The 19,532-nt window shown below is 44.1% G+C and overlaps 1 protein-coding gene across 2 annotated transcripts in view; it reads left to right on the forward strand.

Annotated features, from left to right (window-relative positions):
• Positions 1-19,532, forward strand: part of MAML3 (mastermind like transcriptional coactivator 3) — a 456,887-nt gene that overhangs the window by 287,441 nt on the left and 149,914 nt on the right. For both annotated transcript variants that reach the window (XM_068279630.1, XM_068279634.1), the window contains exon 2: positions 866-2,386. In XM_068279630.1, the coding sequence (XP_068135731.1) occupies positions 866-2,386 (1,521 nt within the window). The remainder of the gene's footprint in view (positions 1-865; positions 2,387-19,532) is intronic.

Here is a 19,532-nt window from a genome sequence, read left to right on the forward strand (position 1 = left end):
GCATCCAGTCTTGAGCTAAAAGTAAGAGTACTATGCAAAATCCGGTTCATTAGCAGGACCTTTCAGGAGATTAACTGGAACCTTGCAGTGAACAAATCCAATCAGGAACTGCCAAACGATTAGTTGCCAGTTAACTAAACATTGGTCCATTATGACTCAATATGCCAAGCTGGTCAATCCCTGCCCAACAGGAATTCCATTGGGAAATGATCTGTTTCTACCCTACATGGCAAACTCAATTTCAATAAGGGAACATGGATTGAACCACAGGCATTGTACTGCCCAATGCAATTTAAAGTTCTGTCATGTTTTCTGCTCCTGCCACATCATATTGATCAGTCATTTGCACAGCCACACAGCCTGACATAAATAGACATCCCACAGTTTTATATTATATTTAAATCTATTTTTTACTGTTTTATTGTTTCTGCTTAATGACACATTCATTGAAGTATGCCAGAGCTAAAATCTATGAACTATTGACCCTTTTTTATCTCTGCTCTCATAAGCCATTTTCTGCCAGGAAAGTGTTTTATGGCTGTAATTACTTATCAGTGATGGTTACGCTATAGTCAACCAGGTCTGATTGGACAGAAACTGTCACTTGCATACCTGATGTTTAACTCTTTCAGGCAGAGAAAGTAAAAAAAAGAACACAGCATAGTTATGTGTGCTTGGCACTGTACATACACATTTCTATCTCATCACATGTTACCTTAAAATGTTGTGACATGTTAAACATCAAGTGCTGACATTATACAAAAAAAAAAAATAATGATATTTTGTATTATTGTCTAAATGAAATATATTAGAAGTACTCTTTGGAATGTTGTTGTACTGATTTGTGTTTGTTCTTTCTCTATAGCTTCAGGAAGCGGTGCAGAAGAAGTTGGAAGGTGCACGGTCACCACTCAATGGAGAGCAACAAAATGGCATCTGTGATGGCCGGTATTCTCCTTCTGCAAAACGGAGGAGAAAGGAGGTACCAGGTATGGACACGCTTAATAATATACCTAACATGCCACTGGCTTCAGTGTCACCCCTTCACCAGCTTGATATGAAGCCACACCTTCCTGTTGCTAATAACATAACTCATTCAGGTGGATTGGAGGACATTAATAAAAATGGTGGACAGCAAGATGTAAAACTAGCGGTAAATGGTTCTAGTGATCTGGAGGACAGCTTCAATATCATAAACAAGGAAATGAAACAGGAACCACTGGATGATGCATCTGTTATAGACACTTCTGATACTTCTCTTTCTAACCAAAACAAACTTTTCTCGGATATAAATTTAAATGACCAGGAATGGCAGGAGTTGATAGATGAACTTGCAAACACTGTCCCTGAAGATGATATTCAGGATTTATTCAATGAGGACTTTGAGGAGAAAAAAGACCTGGATTTCTCTAGGCCTACAGCCCAAACACCCCTTCCACAAGAAAGTGCCAGTGTAAAGAGTGATCCATCTCATTCTCCTTTCCCACATGTCTCTTTGGGTTCTCCTCAAGTCAGACCTTCCTCGTCTGGTCCTTCTTTTTCTAATGTGTCTTCTGTGTCCAGTATTCCATCAGTATCCAGTGCTCCATCAACATTAATGCTTGCAGGGTCCCCAGCAAGTTGTATTGTCCAGTCACCACAAACGCCAAATCCACCTCTCACTCCAGGTCAGACTTCATCAAGGTCCGGCAATGGTTATGTCATGACTCCGACTTCTAGTTCAGGAAATGGGTCTGTAAACCTCCCAAGCGCTGATTTATCTCCAGCTGAGCAACTAAAGCAAATGGCTGCACAGCAGCAACAGCGGGTAAAACTCATACAGCAGAAACAGCAACATCATCAGCAACAGCAGCAGCAGCAGCAGCAACCACAGCATACAAGCCAGCCATCCAGCTGGTCACCTGTGGGGCCCCCATCCAGCCCCTATGGAGGAGCCTTTGGTACTGAAAAACCAAATAGCCCATTGATGTACCCCCAAACCTTCAATAACCAAAACCCTATTGTACCTCCGATGGCAAATAATCCACCTAAAACCACTATGAACAACTACCTCCCTCAAAGTCACATGAACCTGATAAATCAGCAGACCAGCAATCTGAATTCTAACGCCATTGCTAAAACGCAAAATATGCTTAATTATGGGAATACAAAACCACTGACCCATTTTAGTGCTGAAATGAGTCAAAGAATGACTCCTCCAATGGCCAACCAAAACAAAAACTCCATGCTAACATACATGCAACAGCAACAGCAGCCACAACCGCAGCCTCCAATACAGCCACAGATGAGCCATCTGACTGAGGAACAGAAGCGCATACTTATCATGAAGCAGAAGGGACTCCTGAATCAGCAGATGGCCTATGGCTCTCTGCCTGCTCATGCTCAGGTAAGTGGATAAAGAACATCAGTCTGGTTGATTCATTTGAAATGTTTCTAATCTGCATTGCTTTAATTCTTCTGTAAATACTGATTTTTTTCTTGGTACAGGTTATGGAAATCCTTTGCATTTTTGCACAGAGATATAAGTCTACATGTACTGGAGAGCTTAGCTTGACCTTTTTTCTAGGAATGCATTTTTGTGTAGAATTCCATCAGTAATCATCTTTAGATGCTTGGTTGCTAGCAACTACATTTTCACTGGTTGTTATGCATAACTGTACATCATTGCTGCAGAGGTAGACAGTAAAGAAACACTGCTGAGGGCTAGTTCACACTACAAGAGCTGTCAGCCATACTATCTCAGAACCCTCCCCCCCCCCCCCCCCCCACCACATATATAAGTAGATATTACTCTACTTACATATGTATTGCTCTGTCCACATTTGGATTTTAATGATTTTTTATAGTAAATAAAGAGAAAATCTTTCTTAGGAGTCTCCATTTTAACTGTGCTAATCCTGATGTCATTTCCTCTCTTACTCTCCTCTGCCTGATTGCGTATGCATTGCCCACCCTCCTCCCAGTCTACAGGCACTCCCACCCAGCTCTGCAATAGAAAGTGCATTGTCTCAGCGTGAGAAATATTGGCCAATCAGAGAGGAACAAAGGTGTGGGAGGGGAAAGCGGGGGAAAGGGGCTTCAGCCAATCAGGCTGCATTAGTTAAGTCTGAGGGGAAGTATAGAAGCAAACAACGACAATCCAGCATGCCCTGCAACTTCCTTTGTGTGGCAATGTACCAAATAAGAGTCAGGTAAACTGGGGAATGATAATTTATCAACAAGAAAAGTAATAGTGATTTTTAACTTTTAGATTGTCTGGTTAGCATCCTTATTACTTGTTTACCAGATAAAAATAAATAATTGATTTTATGCCTGACAGTTACACTTTAAAATCTTTTGCTAATGTAATGCTATGTGTGTGCTCTCACTGGAGCTATGCGATTTTGTAAAAATCCCCCATAGCATTGCATTAGCAAGAGCTTTTCAAATCACTAGCACTTAAAAAGCTCTTGTAGTGTGGACCAGCCCTGAGATGCAATGAAACCGAAGTGTCACATATAGTAAAGTAGAGAAGGCACAGAAAAAGGGAGAGAGAGGAGGTCGGCACTACAGCTAGATCAGCATCTGATGTGGCGGACCAACAGGGCCACAGCACGTCTCACTTGTGACACAGTCAGCGTGCTCTGACTGGAAGTAAACAAGAGTCAGATGGGTACAATAAAGAGTGCAGAGTCGGCACTGCTGTGAACTGTGCTTTAATCCACAGGTGGTAGTTCATCACATTGCGTGCAGAAGGCTGTGTGCTGTATGTGCCTCCGTAGAAGCGCCCAGATAGCGCGAAACGGCTGTGAGACTATTCCTGCACCCAGCACCCACCATCAGCTCACAGCCTCCAACGCACGGTATGTGTATTTTTTTATACTGCACGCAATGTGATGAACTACCACCTGCGGATTAAAGCACAGTTCACAGCAGTGCCGACTCTGCACTCTTTATTGTACACATATAGTAAAGTCTATGGAATAGGATCTAGATTCTTGACTAATTGCCATGTTTTATTAAGATGTATCTGCCTCCCTTGTTGCTGAAACATTTTGATGGAATATGCTGTATAGGTGGTGTGCTCATATGTGCAACATAGAAGAGAGATGGTGGTGGAGTGGGCCTTAGACCTGGTTCACACTGCTCGAATCAAAAACTGGTTGTGTAAAAATTGATCTGTAAAATGGATCAGTTTTTATTTGCCATCAGTTTTTGATCTGCAGTCAATGGTATGTGTCCGTCGCGCCAGAATTATCGCAGTCTCCCCAAACTTCCAGTCCGTTTGGAGGAACTTGCGGCGGAATCTGAGCAACTTGATTGGATCCTATTGATTGATGTAGGATCCGTTCACCTCCGTTAGGATCCAGTCCGTTTGGTTGAGTTTTTTTGTGCCATTGTGAACCAGGCTTAAATGTGTTTGTTTGCCATTATTAGCTTTCCAGTGTTCCTCCACCCTGGGATTTTTACTTCTCAGTGTCCTGTTCTGTCTACATTGGTTCACTCCTGTCCAGGGCCGTGCAGAGGATCCTTAAGTGGGGGGTGCTCAAATTTTTAAAACAGGCCCTATAGGTCGCCCCCTTCACCTCCTGCTACCATGGCCGGGGCGTTATTTTGCCTGCACAGTACTATTGTCAATAAGGTAGAAAGTATCCATATAGGCAAGGAATAGTATTAGGCCCGGTTCACATTAGCGGTGGCCGTCCGGAATCGCCGTGCCGGAGCCGGACCGCTTGCAGAACGGACGGAACGGACGCACGGCAATAGCAATGAAAGCCTATGCGTCCGTTCACATGCGTCCGTTCTGCCGGACCGGAGCCGGACCGGATCCGGACCGGATCCGGACTCCGGCGTCCGTTCCAACATGCGCTATTTTTTGGTCCGGCTACTCCGGCAGCCGTATCCGGGGCGGAGCCGGACTGCACCATCCGGCCAATACAAAGTAATGAGAACCGGAGAGCGCACAACACACTGGCTACAAAAACCGGACGTTCTACCCCACTTCCTATGCATTTTGGATAGGGACCACATGGAGTTCACAGAGTGGGGCAGCAGCGATTTCATGCTGGAGCTCTAGGCAGCAACATGTCTGATATAAGTCTGATAACGAGGAGGCGAACAACAGAGAATTCCCAGGTATACGAAAAATGCCTGGATCCATGGTCCCAACAGCAGTCTCTGTATCTACGGATGGTCTCCACACGTCCACCTGTCTCCAACAATGACCCCAGACCCTTCTGCTGACCTCCCAGACCCCAGGTATTTACAGGTTGTTATCTCCTTAAGAAACCGGATCCGGACCGCAACCGTGTTCACACCGCACGGAAACCAGATGCAAACGGACCGGATCCGGACCGGATCCGGATAGGAACCGTACGGATCAGGTCCGGTCCGGATACGGTGCGGTCCGGACATCCGGTGCGGTTTTGACAAAACCGCAAGTGTGAACGGGGCCTAAATGATCAAGCTCAAATAGTCCCCAAAAAATACTGTATTTGTTAGGGGAATGTATCCCAAAAAATCCAATAAAAACAATTACAATTCCATCAAATGTGCAGGGACACAGTAGTTTCCACACATCCACTGGTACAATAACAATGTAAATAGCTAATTATATAAATATGGGCAATATATAGTATACTATATGGGCAAGATGACAAATAACTCTGAAAAACTGGTAATAAATAGAATCAATAAAATAAGTACCTCCAGTGATACTAAATACATGCTGGCAACAGACTCAGATCCATAGCTGAAAAATAATTAAGTCATGAAAATGACAAGCCTACATTTTACCCAAAAGCTAGTGTGGAAGTGTATGTGTGGCGTCAGGATGGCAACAAAGCTATGACGCAGTTGCCATGTAGATGCCAAAGCTTTGAGGAAGTACCTAATTGTTGGTGCCTGGGTCTCTGAGGCGGCCAGTGAGTATAACTTAAAGGGGCAGTATGGCAAAAAAAAATAAAAATTTGAAATATGTGCAAACACATACAATTAAGAAGTATATTTTTTCCAGAGTAAAATGAGCCATACATTACTTTTCTCCTATGTTGCTGTGACTTACAGTAGGTAGGATAAGCCTCAGGTTTTGGACTAGTCCATCTCTTTATAGGGGATTCTCAGAGATTTATTTATTTTCAAAAGCACTTAGTGAATGGCAGTTGCTCAATCCAACTGCCAAAAAACTGTGCAGCAAGCAGGGAAGCTGGCCAGCATCATTGTTTAAATCCTTTTTAGGGAATATCTCTATAAAGAATAAAAACCTTGCTGAGAATCCCCTATAAAGAGAGGGACTAGTCCAAAAACCTGACGCTTCTGTCAGATTTCCACTACCTACTGCAAAAAACAAAGCAAGCGCTCACCAACATGGGCTGCATCCGAATGACTCATCACCTCATATGCACCGCTTATATAGCTCAAATACACACTCAGCAATCAGACAGATGCAAAACATATGCATAACTAAATACTTACCATGCAAAACAGGATAGCACAATGGGTGCTGCTATCAATTGTACAGTATTGGGTTAGGGATGTGCAGCCTTCTACTTTTACTTTGTTTCCACTACCTACTGTAAGTGACAGCAACATAGGAGAAAAGTAATTTATGGCTCATTTTACTCTGGAAAAACATACTATTTTAAATGTGACAATTTTTTGCCATAGTGCCCCTTTAATGCAAGCCTGCAACAGTCCACAGACTCCACAACATACTCTACACTTGTAATAAAGAGGAAGTCCGGGAGGAGGGCCAGAAAAGTGGGACACAAAAAGGTGTACCCCCCCCCAGAGCATGTGCCTGCTCCTGTCCATGGGGTGGTGGAAGGTGTCATACTTGAGGCTGAGCCATACATTTCTTTTCTCCTATGTTGCTGTGACTTACAGTAGGTAGGATAAGCGTCAGGTTTTGTCCCATCACAGTTATACTTCACCGCCTCATGATGAAGCCACTGGCAGACTTACATGGAAAATGCATATGTACAGTTTGTGGAAAAGCAATGTAAGATCAATAAAGCTTTCTACTTTTGATATCATCTGGAGAGGTGCTAGCTGTAATTGTGTTGTAGGAAACGTGAAGATTGTATTGAGGGTTGGACACAGGACAACTGCAGCAGACAAAAGAATCCATGCTAACAAAAATAATATGTATATTTGTTAAATCACAACCATCCTCATGAATAAGAACGCTTACTGATATTACTGCTGAAAGCTTCTACCTCATATGGTATTTTTGGTCCAGTGTATATATATATATATTGTGTACTTTAAAGCAAAATGTTTGTAATACACAATATTTAAGCTCCTCACCACTCAGCATGTATGCGGATTGCCGTGCTCATGCAGCAGAGAACAAAACCAAGGTATAAAGGAAGATAAATGGCTGGAAAGCACACTTGTGACCCGGGGTTACTTGCAATCTCTGTCCATCTGATAAAGAGCAATATCGTGTTCCCTATCTCTATCCTCTTCCATTATCTTTAGGACTGTCAGGTACACAGCAGGATGGAGAAATCGGATTTCCTCCTGTGCTTACAGGAGGTCTTATGAGCTGTGCAGCCAGTTTACCCTGCAGAATCGTATTACATGTTCCATGAATCACTAACATCAATCGCCGGGATCACAAATCGAAACAATAATCTGCTCACAAATCCACCAATGTGCCTTACATGTGTGAACACAAGAGGATTTTTCTGTTAAGTACTTGTGAAAAAAATAAATAAATATATATATATATATATATATATATATATATATATATATATATATATATATATATATATATATATATATATATAAATAATTGTTATTTGAAAAATTAGGAAAGCATGAAAAAATTAGTAATTTTTGCCTTTGTGCCTTATTTCACCCCATGAAGTGCATTTAAAGGTAAACAATTCTTCGAAAACAGATATTACCAAAAGAAAGCCTAGATTGTCCTGTGTATGTATATGTATATATATATATATATATATATATATATATATATATATATATATACCGTTAGGAGATAGGAACAAGTGTAAAGCTATGTGGTTTATATTAACAAAGTTGGGTTGCAGGTGCCTGCAATCACCGTATTTAATAGCTACATCCAGAAATCTGGATCCAGAACAGCTGATGCAGACCTAGTGGAAATAGGCCCTAAGCGTGAGGGAAATTAACCATCCCTGCTCAGCTCTCCAGGCTAAATAGCATTCTGGATGGTCATTCTCCTACGGAGGTCTGACTGGATAAGATTACCGTGGTGGAGATGCCCAATGTGTCAAAACCTTTTTCTAAAGTATATTGCATATACAGTACAGACCAAAAGTTTGGACACACCTCATTCAAAGAGTTTTCTTTATTTTCATGACTATGAACATTGTAGATTCACACTGAAGGCATTCAAACTTTGAATTAACAGGACAATGACCTGTTAATTCATGTACTATCCTTCCACATGTGTTAATTCATAGTTTGGATGTTTTCAGTGTGAATCTACAATGTTCATAGTCATGAAAATAAAGAAAACTCTTTGAATGAGAAGGTGTGTCCAAACTTTTGGTCTGTACTGTATCTTATGCTGGGCATACACGGGTCGACTCGGCGACTCGATTAGCAGCCGGATCGACTCCCGCCGCGGATCAATTTCTGCTCGTCCCTGCGGGCGCTCATTATCTTCCGCTCGATTCCCTGCTACTGTCCGTCCGCGGGGATCGAGCGGGGAATCTATTCGGCGGGTCATAGGACCTGTCGGATATTATCGGATATTATCAATCGAGCCATCAGCGGCTCGATTGATAAGTGAAAAACGAATAGTGTATGCCCAGCATTAGAATAGTTTTTGATACATCAGGTGCCTCCAGCCCAGTGATCTTTTCTAGTGTGTGGCAGTAATGGATCTTTCCCTGATCAGATTTCGATCAGAGAGGGATTTATCTGTTGGGTGAATCTGGAGGCCATCTACTAGTGTATGACCTTTACTTTGTTTCACATATTCTTTAAAGGTGAACTCTGTGCAGCAATCTCAACAGGTTTACAGAATGCCGAGTGCCCCGTCAATAGTTGAAAACCCATCTAAAGTAAAAAATGAAAAATCAGTGGATACATTGTATGTCCATATCCAGTGCTTTGGATTCACTATATAGCACTTTAACCAATGGTTCTCAACACATAACTTACATGTCAACTAATCTTCATGCAACCTGGTGTTCAGACCTCAAAGACCTATCCTTGGTCTTGTTGAGAAGTGCTCTTGTCAAGCTGCAATTAAGGCTGAAAATACTGTGTGCTGTTAGTCAGCTGTGATATCTAACCATGGCCCTTCAAGGATGGAGATGATCAATATTAATGAGGTTAGCAGCAGCAAAACGGAACTGACAACCAGCTAGAGTGTAAACAAATACTGTGTGTATCTGACTCCTGTATCCTCTCCTCTCACTGAGTCATGTTACACTTCAGCTGCCTCTTCCTTTGCCAGCTTCAGTAAGTGGGTAGTTTTAAGCAAGAAGTTTTTTACTAACCTATTTTTACTAACCTACCCTCCTTTTATTTTTACTTATGGTTTCACTGTCCCTAACAGGCATTTTCCACTGACTCGTACAGAGGTCACATCACTACACAGGGCCATCAAAACGATGCAGCAACCAGCAAGAGTTTTAAAAAAAAGCCAGTCATTTGCTGGCTTATGCCCCTTTCACACGGGGAAGTTTAACTGTGCCTGCCGGGCAGTTCAGCCTCCTGACATCACTTTCAGAGTGAAATACTGTATATCTTCCTCCATAAGTAGAGAGATGTAGACACTGGCTGCACTGATTATCAGAGTGGGCAGGTAGACAGATACTGGCTGCACTGATATCCTAGGGAGGGGCAAAAGAAACTGGCTGCACTGCTTACTAAGGAGAGGGAGTGGAGCTGCACCTGGGCACCAAGTGGGTTAAGGGCTGCATGTGGGGGCCTGGAGGAGTTCTTGTTGTTAATATTAATAACCCTTCCTGTCCCCAAATGTAGCCATTAACTTTGCTGGGTAGACTTATACTTCAGGTGCAGGGGACAGCGATGGGGACCACTTGTGCCCCGTCATATGCGAACCTGTACCTGGGGGCGTGGGAGGCCGATATTTTTTCGAATGACGACTTGGTCGAGTACCTGTGCCACGTGGAAGCGTGGCACAGGTACATTGACGACATTTTGCTCCTATGGACAGGAGACGAGTCCCTACTTTTAGAGTTTGTTGATAAGCTCAACCATAACTCTTTAAACCTTAAATTGACATGTGAGTATAGTGCTAGGTCCCTACCCTTCCTAGACCTCAATATAGAGGTGGGAGAGGGCGGTGACTTAAGCACCAGATTATTTAGGAAACCAACATCATCAAATGCGATCTTACATGCAGATAGTTTCCACCCCCGACATCTCATTAGGAGCATCCCGACGGGACAATTTTTGAGAGCAAGACGCAATTGCTCCACTTTAGATGCTTTCAAACAAGAGGCAGTGGAATTGAAACACAGATTTAGGGCCAGAGGATATTCCAGGTCTAATATAGACCGGGCGTACAACAGGGCCCTTAAGTCCGATCGGGGTGCTCTCTTGGGGTACCGGGAGAGGACTGATTCATTTATGGACACGGTCCCTATTATTGTAACATACAATAAACAACAAGAACAATTTTACAAGATTCTTAACAGACACTGGCACTTACTAACTGACGATGTGAAAATTCGGCAATGTGTACCAGAGAAACCTAAAGTTATTTTCCGTAAGGCACCTACCATTGCCAACAAGATAGTTAGAAGCCATTATACGGGTAATACACGGTCTGATCCATGCAGAGCCAGGGGGGTTTTTAAGTGTGGATCATGTAATCAATGTCCTTTTGTGACAGTTGGTCGATCCAACACCTTTCCTCATGTCAAGAGAACAGTTCAGATCAGGCATTTTGTGAATTGTGCCACGGAGGGCGTCATATATGTGCTTAAATGCACATGTGACGCCTTCTATATTGGTATGACAACACGAAACTTCCGCAGACGCATCTATGAACATACACAGGACATTGTGGGACATAATTTGCGTTCTCCGGTGGCAAGACATGTAATTATGTGTGAATCGAATCCTTCGAACACTATTACATTTAGTGCGGTGGACTGTGTCCACCAACCTTTGAGAGGTGGAGACTTTGAGAAGTTGGTCCTACAGCGCGAATGTCGCTGGATATACGAACTAAAAGCAACGTCTCCACCAGGCTTAAATGATGAGTTGAAGTACTCACCATTTTTATAAAAAGGCTGCTATCTGCCTCGAGGTTGTATTGGGCGCTGCCCCTCTGCTTGTTGGGGGACCGCTGCTTCCCTCTTCTTCTTTCTCTCATTTTCTTTTTCTTCCCCTCCTTTTCTCCCTCCTTCTTTCCCCCCCCCCCCCCCCCCCCTCCCCCTCTCCCTCCCCACTTTCCCCTTTTTCCTCCTCTTCTTCTTTTTTCCCCCTGCCCTGGGAGAGCCGGGTATACCCAGTCCTTTATACCCTGTAACTATAGGGATACTGTTATCCCACAATACACATTTGTGTGCGGTGGAGAGATAACAATATAGAAACATCCATTTTTCGTGTACTCAACAAGATTAATCGTGTACGTGAATTCCCTATCTTTTTAGAGGGATCACGTCCATCTATTGATTATTTATTGATTGCTATTCATTCAATGTTTCGTTTGGATTTGTAGATTAATTCATGTGTTTTTTTGATTGATTTGTATTCATTTTCTAATTTTGTGCGGGGTTCCCCTTTAAAGCTCGGTGGTGGGGTTCCGTTGCGCGTTGTATCCTGTGGTGTGCCCGTTGCACACATGGCGACTTCCCTCTCAGTTCCTCATTTATTCTCCATTCCCCCTTTCCCTACTCCTTCCTACACCCTTCCCAAGCCTCATACCCTTGGTCGCACTGTGCACTGGGGGTGCACCGCGGGCTTCGGCGCGCATATGGCTAATCCCATCTATGCGCAGACAAGGGGGGCGTGATTGATAGGTGTTGATTACGCCTGTCGGCCGGCCTCCCCACTAGTTGTCTGCGCATGTCCAGCCGGATCCCTTGGCGGCGCAGAGGGCATGCGCGAGCCGATTGGCTTCCGGCGGACCCGAGCTGCCTGGAACGCACTGACCGCGCCTCACTTTGGTTGCGGATGACGTGCTTCCGGGTGAGACGCCTTTTATGGCGTGGGGCGCGCCGGAGATGTTATACTCAGCAATCACACGGTCTGGGGTCCTGAGGAGCCGGATTACCGGCGAAACCGGTCGACAACTTAGCCCACCACAGCTCGCAGCTCATATCCCTGGATGTTTCCCCCATGCTTGCGGACCTTTATTACATCTCACCCTTCTACCTCAGATGGACAATCTGAAGCGGTGCATGGATGTGTGACGCATGGAATCTTTCCAGGAGTGGTAGCTATAAAACAAAGTTATTGCATGAAGTTGGAACTTTCCTTGCCTTACGAATATTTACATGGATGTTGCGATTGGACATCTACAGGCTTTACAGTTCATTACTTGTTACAGAGCTGGAACTTTTGTTGCTTGCTGAAAATCTATTTGGATGTTGTGATTGGACATCCACAAGCATTCTAGCTGACAATTGGATAGTGGAAGTGATTTCTTGCAATGTGCTATCTACCACCATACTTTTGAACCAATGGATATACTCCATTACCATCCATGAAAGTGTATACCCATATATACTCTACGCCTATACAGGCTAGCAGGCGACCTTTATCGCTCTAAGGGGATACTATTACATCCAGGTGGCCACCACAGGGCATGCTGAGTGGGCTTACAGACCGTTGTATTCTTTTCTTTTATATTCAATGCTGAGTTGTATATTTATGTTGACTCATTTATCCCAATATAGGGAGTTTTAATGTAAAAAATAAAAAGTTTTTCTATTTTTCTATATACATGACTCATTGAGTGCTTTGGCTTGCAGATGGGTTCTGCGGTTTCTTTGCACAAATACTACTTTTTAGCCAGACCACTCTGAGCCATGAATGATACTTATTATAAGATAATACCATAAGAAACGGTAGTGTGTTGGTCTGGGACGTGGTTTACAGTAAGACTTATACTTGAGCCATTAAAAAACAAATTCCAGCTTTAAGGACATCTGAGATCCAGGCATTCTGTGCATTCACAGGTAAAGTCTTTGTGCAAGCACAGAATGCTCCCACCTGTAAGAGCACCATTGAGAGAGGCACATGGACAAGCATGCACAGGAGTTTGCAACCACAGCTTTGGCACAAGGATCTTTCGGAGGGGACAGTGGCACCATTGAGGGCAGCGGAACTACAGCAAGGGACCATATAGACTTATAGGGACTGGAAGAAGCTCCAGGTAAGTAAATCTAATCTCCCCCCACCCCCAAACTCAGATACCTTTTATGATGGTCAAATAAAGGGGTCAACTATAGACAGGGTGAACATATATTCGAGGATATATGCAAAAAGATAGCCTAGATAGTCTCAGCATTATAGGCAAGACCTGCACATCACAAACCTCAGTCTGTTTAAAGAATACCAACGTTTAAGAATACTTAGCGTTTTATACATACCTGGGGCTTCCTCCAGCTTCATCGCTCCCATGCCACCATCCTCTGCTGCCTGAAGCTCCGGTACCAGGTCCCGTAATTTCCTCCAGTTGTGACCAGTCTGCGCAAGAGGAAGTGCGTTATTTATGTATATATGCGTAAAGAGCGCCCTTCCTGTTGCACAGACTGGCCGTGGCTGGAGGAAGTTACGGGACCCTGTACCAGAGCTGCAGGCAGCGAAGGACAGCAGTGTGGGAGCGATCCGAGCGCATGGGGCAGAAGGAAGCTCCGGGTATGTATAAAACGGTAAGTATTCTTAATCTCTGGTGCACTTTAAGTTACTATATAAATCATTTGCAACATTAGCAGTCTCCTTTAATAATATGTACATATTACTCACATATACATTCCGGCACTTTGTTTCTGAGCTAAGAGTGTAATATTTCCGTCCTTTCTCTGAACAATCTGGCTTGTATGTGGAGAATTCTCTTACCATAATAACTGCTTTACCTTGCATAGCCTCAGTTGTGATGAGGTTGGGAATCTTTCTGAAGAATATCTGTAGACGGTGTTCCAATCTCTTTAATCTTATCCAGTTATCTTGTATTGTAGATTTATGAAAGTTATCTCGCGTAACTCTTTTGTGCAGAGTAGGATTACGTCCTGCTATTTAATTACATACATCTGCACCTTGAGGATATAAAACATGAATCTTTGAACATTGGCTACAGTTGAGGCTAGAGATGTTCCTGTAATGTACATGACAATAGGAAGGTATACACCTGCTGGCACAGTCATGCTCTGAATACTAATCAGCCTTTGCCTGCTGCTGTCATGTTGGTGATATCTGTCTGTCACAACAAGGCACAGAACTGCCTGTATGTTTAATTACCATTCAAACCCTAGATCTTCCCTGATGGACAGTATAGAAGTGGAGATGTATTCATCCTTCTGATCGTTATGCACTGGCATGTCAGCATTCACTCTGAATAAAATCTTCCTTGTTCTCTGCTTGCCTCTTTGTAAACAAGCGGGTGTGTGTAGGATTGTTCTTTGGCGGAGGGAGATCTTCTTTGTGTGACACAAGACAGTGGAACTCTATTTTTACTGAGAATCAACATGAGATTTCAAAAAGAAACATTTTAATTAAAACGTGACTTTTAAACGTCATGCCACTGAAAAAAAAAGTCCGGCTGCTACAATAATAATGCAATCTTATAAGGTATGGTACATGTCTTACTCCGGCCCGGGGGCCAAATCTGTCTCGCAGAGCCATCAACTTTGTTCCCCTAGGGGTTTCCCCACTTTACATTATGTTTGGCCCACTCTAGACCACCAGGGAAGCTATATTGGAGGTGAAGCCCTAGATAACCAGGGGAGCCATATTATTATTATTATTTATTGTATTTATAAAGCGCCAACATCTTACGCAGCGCTGCACAATAGATAAATGGGTTAACATACAGGTAGAACATACGGAAACTCACAACAAAACAAGATCATGCAAATGATTTGATAACAATACAGTGTCATAGGTCAAAATAGAGACTGTTCGAGTCTACAAGAGGGGTGGTTGCGAGTAAGATTGCATAATCAAGCTGGATACGTTAGGGAGGAGGGCCCTGCCGGAGGCTTACAATCTAAAGGGTGGGGTGGAGACAATAGGTGCGTCTTTTGAGAGGGGGTCTAACAGAACATATTATGGTGCTGGTGTAGGGGGGTATGCGAGTGTGAAGAGGTGAGTCTTGAGAGCTTGTTTGAAGGAATTAAAGGTGGGGGCGAGTCTGACGGCTGGTGGGAGAGAGTTCCAGAGAGTCGGGGCGGCCCTGGTGAAGTCCTGCAATCGTGCGTGTGACTGAGTTATGCGTGGTGCGACTAGGCGCAGGTCATTGGAGGATCGGAGGGGGCGGGCTGGTATGTGCCTGTGGACCAGATCAGAGATGTAGGTTGGGCAGGTCTTGTGCACTGATTTGTAGGCAAAGCACAGGATTTTGAAATTGATCCTAAAGCTGATGGGGAGCCAGTGTAGTGCTTTACAGAGCGGAGTTGTAGAGGCGCTGCGGTGAGAAGAATGTATCAGTCTGGCTGCCGCATTCATTACCAATTTAAGTGGGTCAGTACGGTTAGAGGGGAGGCCAGATAAAAGAGAATTGCAGTAGTCTAGGCGGGAGATGACAAGGGCGTGGATAAGGAGTTTAGTGGTGTCAGGGGACAGGTAGGAGCGGATCTTGGAGATGTTGCGGAGGTGGAAGTTGCAGGATCTGGCAATACCTTGGATGTGGGTGGTAAAGGAAAGTTCAGAGTCCAGAGTAACGCCTAGACAGCGGGCTTGGGAGGTAGGGTGGATTATAGTATTTTCAATAGTGACGTGCAGATCTGGGAGGGGTGCAGCTGTGCGGGGTGGGAATATTAGAAGCTCAGTCTTGTCCAAATTAAGCTTCAGGTACCTGGCAGCCATCCAGGAGGAAATGGATGTGAGGCAGGCAGAGACTTTGTCCATGGTAGAGGAGGAGAGGTCTGGGGTGTGGAGATATATCTGGGTGTCGTCGGCATACAGGTGGTAATTGAAGCCCATGGAGGAGATGATTTTGCCAATTGAGGCAGTATAGAGTGAGAACAGTAGGGGTCCTAGGACGGAACCTTGAGGAACACCAACTGAGAGGGGTGTAGGAGTGGATGAGGAGCCATTGAAAAATGTTGTAAAGGAGCGGTTGGAGAGGTAGGAGGAGATCCAGGCTAAGGCTAGGTCCTGAATGCCCATTAGCTGCAGGGAGTGGAGGAGGAGGGAGTGGTCGACAGTGTCAAATGCCGAGGAGAGGTCCAGGAGGAGCAGGATGGAGTATTTACCTTTGGCTTTGGCAAGGGCGAGGTCATTTACCACTTTGGTGAGGGCGGTTTCTGTAGAATGGGCTGTGCGAAAACCAGATTGCAGGGGATCCAGAAGGGAGTTGGAGTTAAGGAAGTTGGTCAGGCGTTGGTGGGCCAGGCGTTCAAGAATTTTTGAGGCAAAAGGGAGGAGAGAGATTGGGCGGTAGTTGGATGGCAGAGCAGGGTCAAGTGAAGATTTCTTTAGTAGGGGAAGCACAGTGGCCTGTTTGAATACGGAGGGGAAGATGCCGGTGGAGAAGGAGAGGTTGAACAGATGGGTGAGGACAGGGGCCAGATCAGAAAAATGTGGGCGCAGAGAATCAGATGGGACCGGATCTAGGGGGCAGGAAGTGGCAGGTGAAGTTGCCAGCAGCTGGTTGACTTCCTCCACCGTGACAGGATTGAAGGAGGTAAGGGAGGAGAAAGAGGAAGGAGTCGGATGTGGTGGGGAGGCGGGGGCGATAGAGTGGAGGAGAGAAATATCCCTCCGGATGGTTGTAATTTTGTTGATAAAGTAATTTGATAGGTCAGTGGCTGAGAGGGTGGAGGTTGGGGGGGGGAGGTGTGGGGTTAAGTAGGGCATTGAAGGTGGCAAAAAGACGACGTGGGTTGGAGGCTTGGGTAGCGATCAAGTGAGTGAAGTATATCTGTTTACTATCAGCGAGGGCAGCATGGTACGTCTGCAACTTGGTCTTGTATCCCAGGAAATCATTGTTGTTGCGGGATTTCCTCCATTTGCGTTCTGCAGCTCGTGTCTCATTTTGGTGGAGGAAGGAGGAAAACACGACACCAGGGAACTAAATAGGGGAGGGGGGGGTCACTACACACCAGGGAACTGTATCGGGGGTGGGGACTAGACACCAGGAAACTGCATAGTGAAGGGAGGGTGCCACTAGACATAAGTGAACTATTGGGGAGGGAGGACCACTAGATACCAGGGTACTGAATAGGGGAGGGAGGAGGCATTAAATACCACGAACTGTAGGTCGGAGGGCAATAGACATCTGGGACCTTTATAAGGAAGGGAGGCGGCAACTAGACATTGAGGTTGGCTCGCGACTTGGTTCCAGAGTCCAATTTCGGCCTGCTTTGTATTTGAGTTTGACACCCCTCTAGTGCAATCTCAGTACTGGCTGGTTGAGAGGGAGTGATATGGGGCAGTGTTAACCAAATCAGTACTTATTCTCCCATTACAGCTGTGTGTTTTGGTATCAGGAGAACTCCCTTAAGTTGTCCTTTAGGAAAATGTATTCTATTAGGTGGCAAGATTTGAAATCCTGTCTTGGGTCATATCAGGAGTACATGGCATTTCGGCGTCAGTCAGCTCGGTGCAGGGAGAGCCGAAGGACGGCTGCAGCTAAGCTTGTTACATAGTTACATAGTTACATAGTTACTTTGGTTGAAAAAAGACATACGTCCATCGAGTTCAACCAGTACAAAGTACAACTCCAGCCTGCTCCCTCACATATCCCTGTTGATCCAGAGGAAGGCGAAAAAACCCTTACGAGGTAAAAATTCCTTCCCGACTCCAGATGGCAATCAGATAAAATCCCTGGATTAACATCATTGGCATTACCTAGTAATTGTAGCCATGGATGTCATTCAACGCAAGGAAAGCATCTAAGCCCCCTTTAAATGCAGGTATAGAGTTTGCCATAACGACTTCCTGTGGCAATGCATTCCACATCTTAATCACTCTTACTGTAAAGAACCCTTTCCTAAATAAATGGCTAAAACGTTTTTCCTCCATGCGCAGATCATGTCCTCTAGTCCTTTGAGAAGGCCTAGGGACAAAAAGCTCATCCGCCAAGCTATTATATTGCCCTCTGATGTATTTATACATGTTAATTAGATCTCCTCTAAGGCGTCTTTTCTCTAGACTAAATAAACCCAGTTTATCTAACCTTTCTTGGTAAGTGAGACCTTCCATCCCACGTATCAATTTTGTTGCTCGTCTCTGCACCTGCTCTAAAACTGCAATATCTTTTTTGTAATGTGGTGCCCAGAACTGAATTCCATATTCCAGATGTGGCCTTACTAGAGAGTTAAACAGGGGCAATATTATGCTAGCATCTCGAGTTTTTATTTCCCTTTTAATGCATCCCAAAATTTTGTTAGCTTTAGCTGCAGCGGCTTGGCATTGAGTACGATTATTTAACTTGTTGTCGATGAGTACTCCTAAGTCCTTCTCCAAGTTTGATGTCCCCAACTGTATCCCATTTATTTTGTATGGTGTTAGACCATTGGTACGACCAAAATGCATGACTTTACATTTGTCAACATTGAATTTCATCTGCCATGTATGTGCCCATATAGCCATCCTATCCAGATCCTGTTGCAATATAACACTATCTTCCTCAGAGTTGATGATTCTGCACAATTTTGTATCATCTGCAAAAATAGCAACATTGCTCACTACTGTATCCACTAGGTCATTAATAAATAAATTGAAGAGCACTGGACCCAGTACAGACCCCTGTGGGACCCCACTGCTAACAGTCTCCCATTTTGAGTATGATCCATTGACCACAACTCTTTGTTTTCTGTCCATTAGCCAGTTCTCTATCCAAGCACACAGACTCTTCCCCAGTCCTTGCATCCTCATCTTTTGCACCAGACTTTTGTGGGGAACAGTGTCGAATGCCTTAGCAAAGTCTAAGTATATCACATCTACAGCATTCCCAATATCCATATTAGCATTCACTACCTCATAAAAGCTGAGCATGTTAGTCAAACAGGACCTGTCTTTAGTAAACCCATGTTGATGCTGAGAAATAAGATTATTTTCTACTATGAAGTCATGTATAGTATCTCTTAGTAACCCCTCAAATAGTTTGCATACAACTGATGTTAAGCTTACAGGTCTATAATTTCCTGGATCTGATTTTTTGCCCTTCTTAAATAATGGGAAAACGTGGGCTGTACGCCAATCCACTGGGACTCTGCCAGTTGCAAGAGAGTCACAAAAGATAAGATAAAGGGGTTTATCTATAACTGAACTTAATTCCCTTAGGACCCGAGGATGCATGCCATCCGGGCCAGGTGCCTTGTCTATTTTTAATTTATTTAGTCTTGCCTTTACTTCTTCCTGCGTTAAGTATTTAATATTACAGTTAGAAGATTGAGACTCTT

This window comes from Hyperolius riggenbachi, chromosome 1 (assembly GCF_040937935.1).
Source record: "Hyperolius riggenbachi isolate aHypRig1 chromosome 1, aHypRig1.pri, whole genome shotgun sequence".
Lineage (NCBI taxonomy): Eukaryota > Metazoa > Chordata > Amphibia > Anura > Hyperoliidae > Hyperolius > Hyperolius riggenbachi.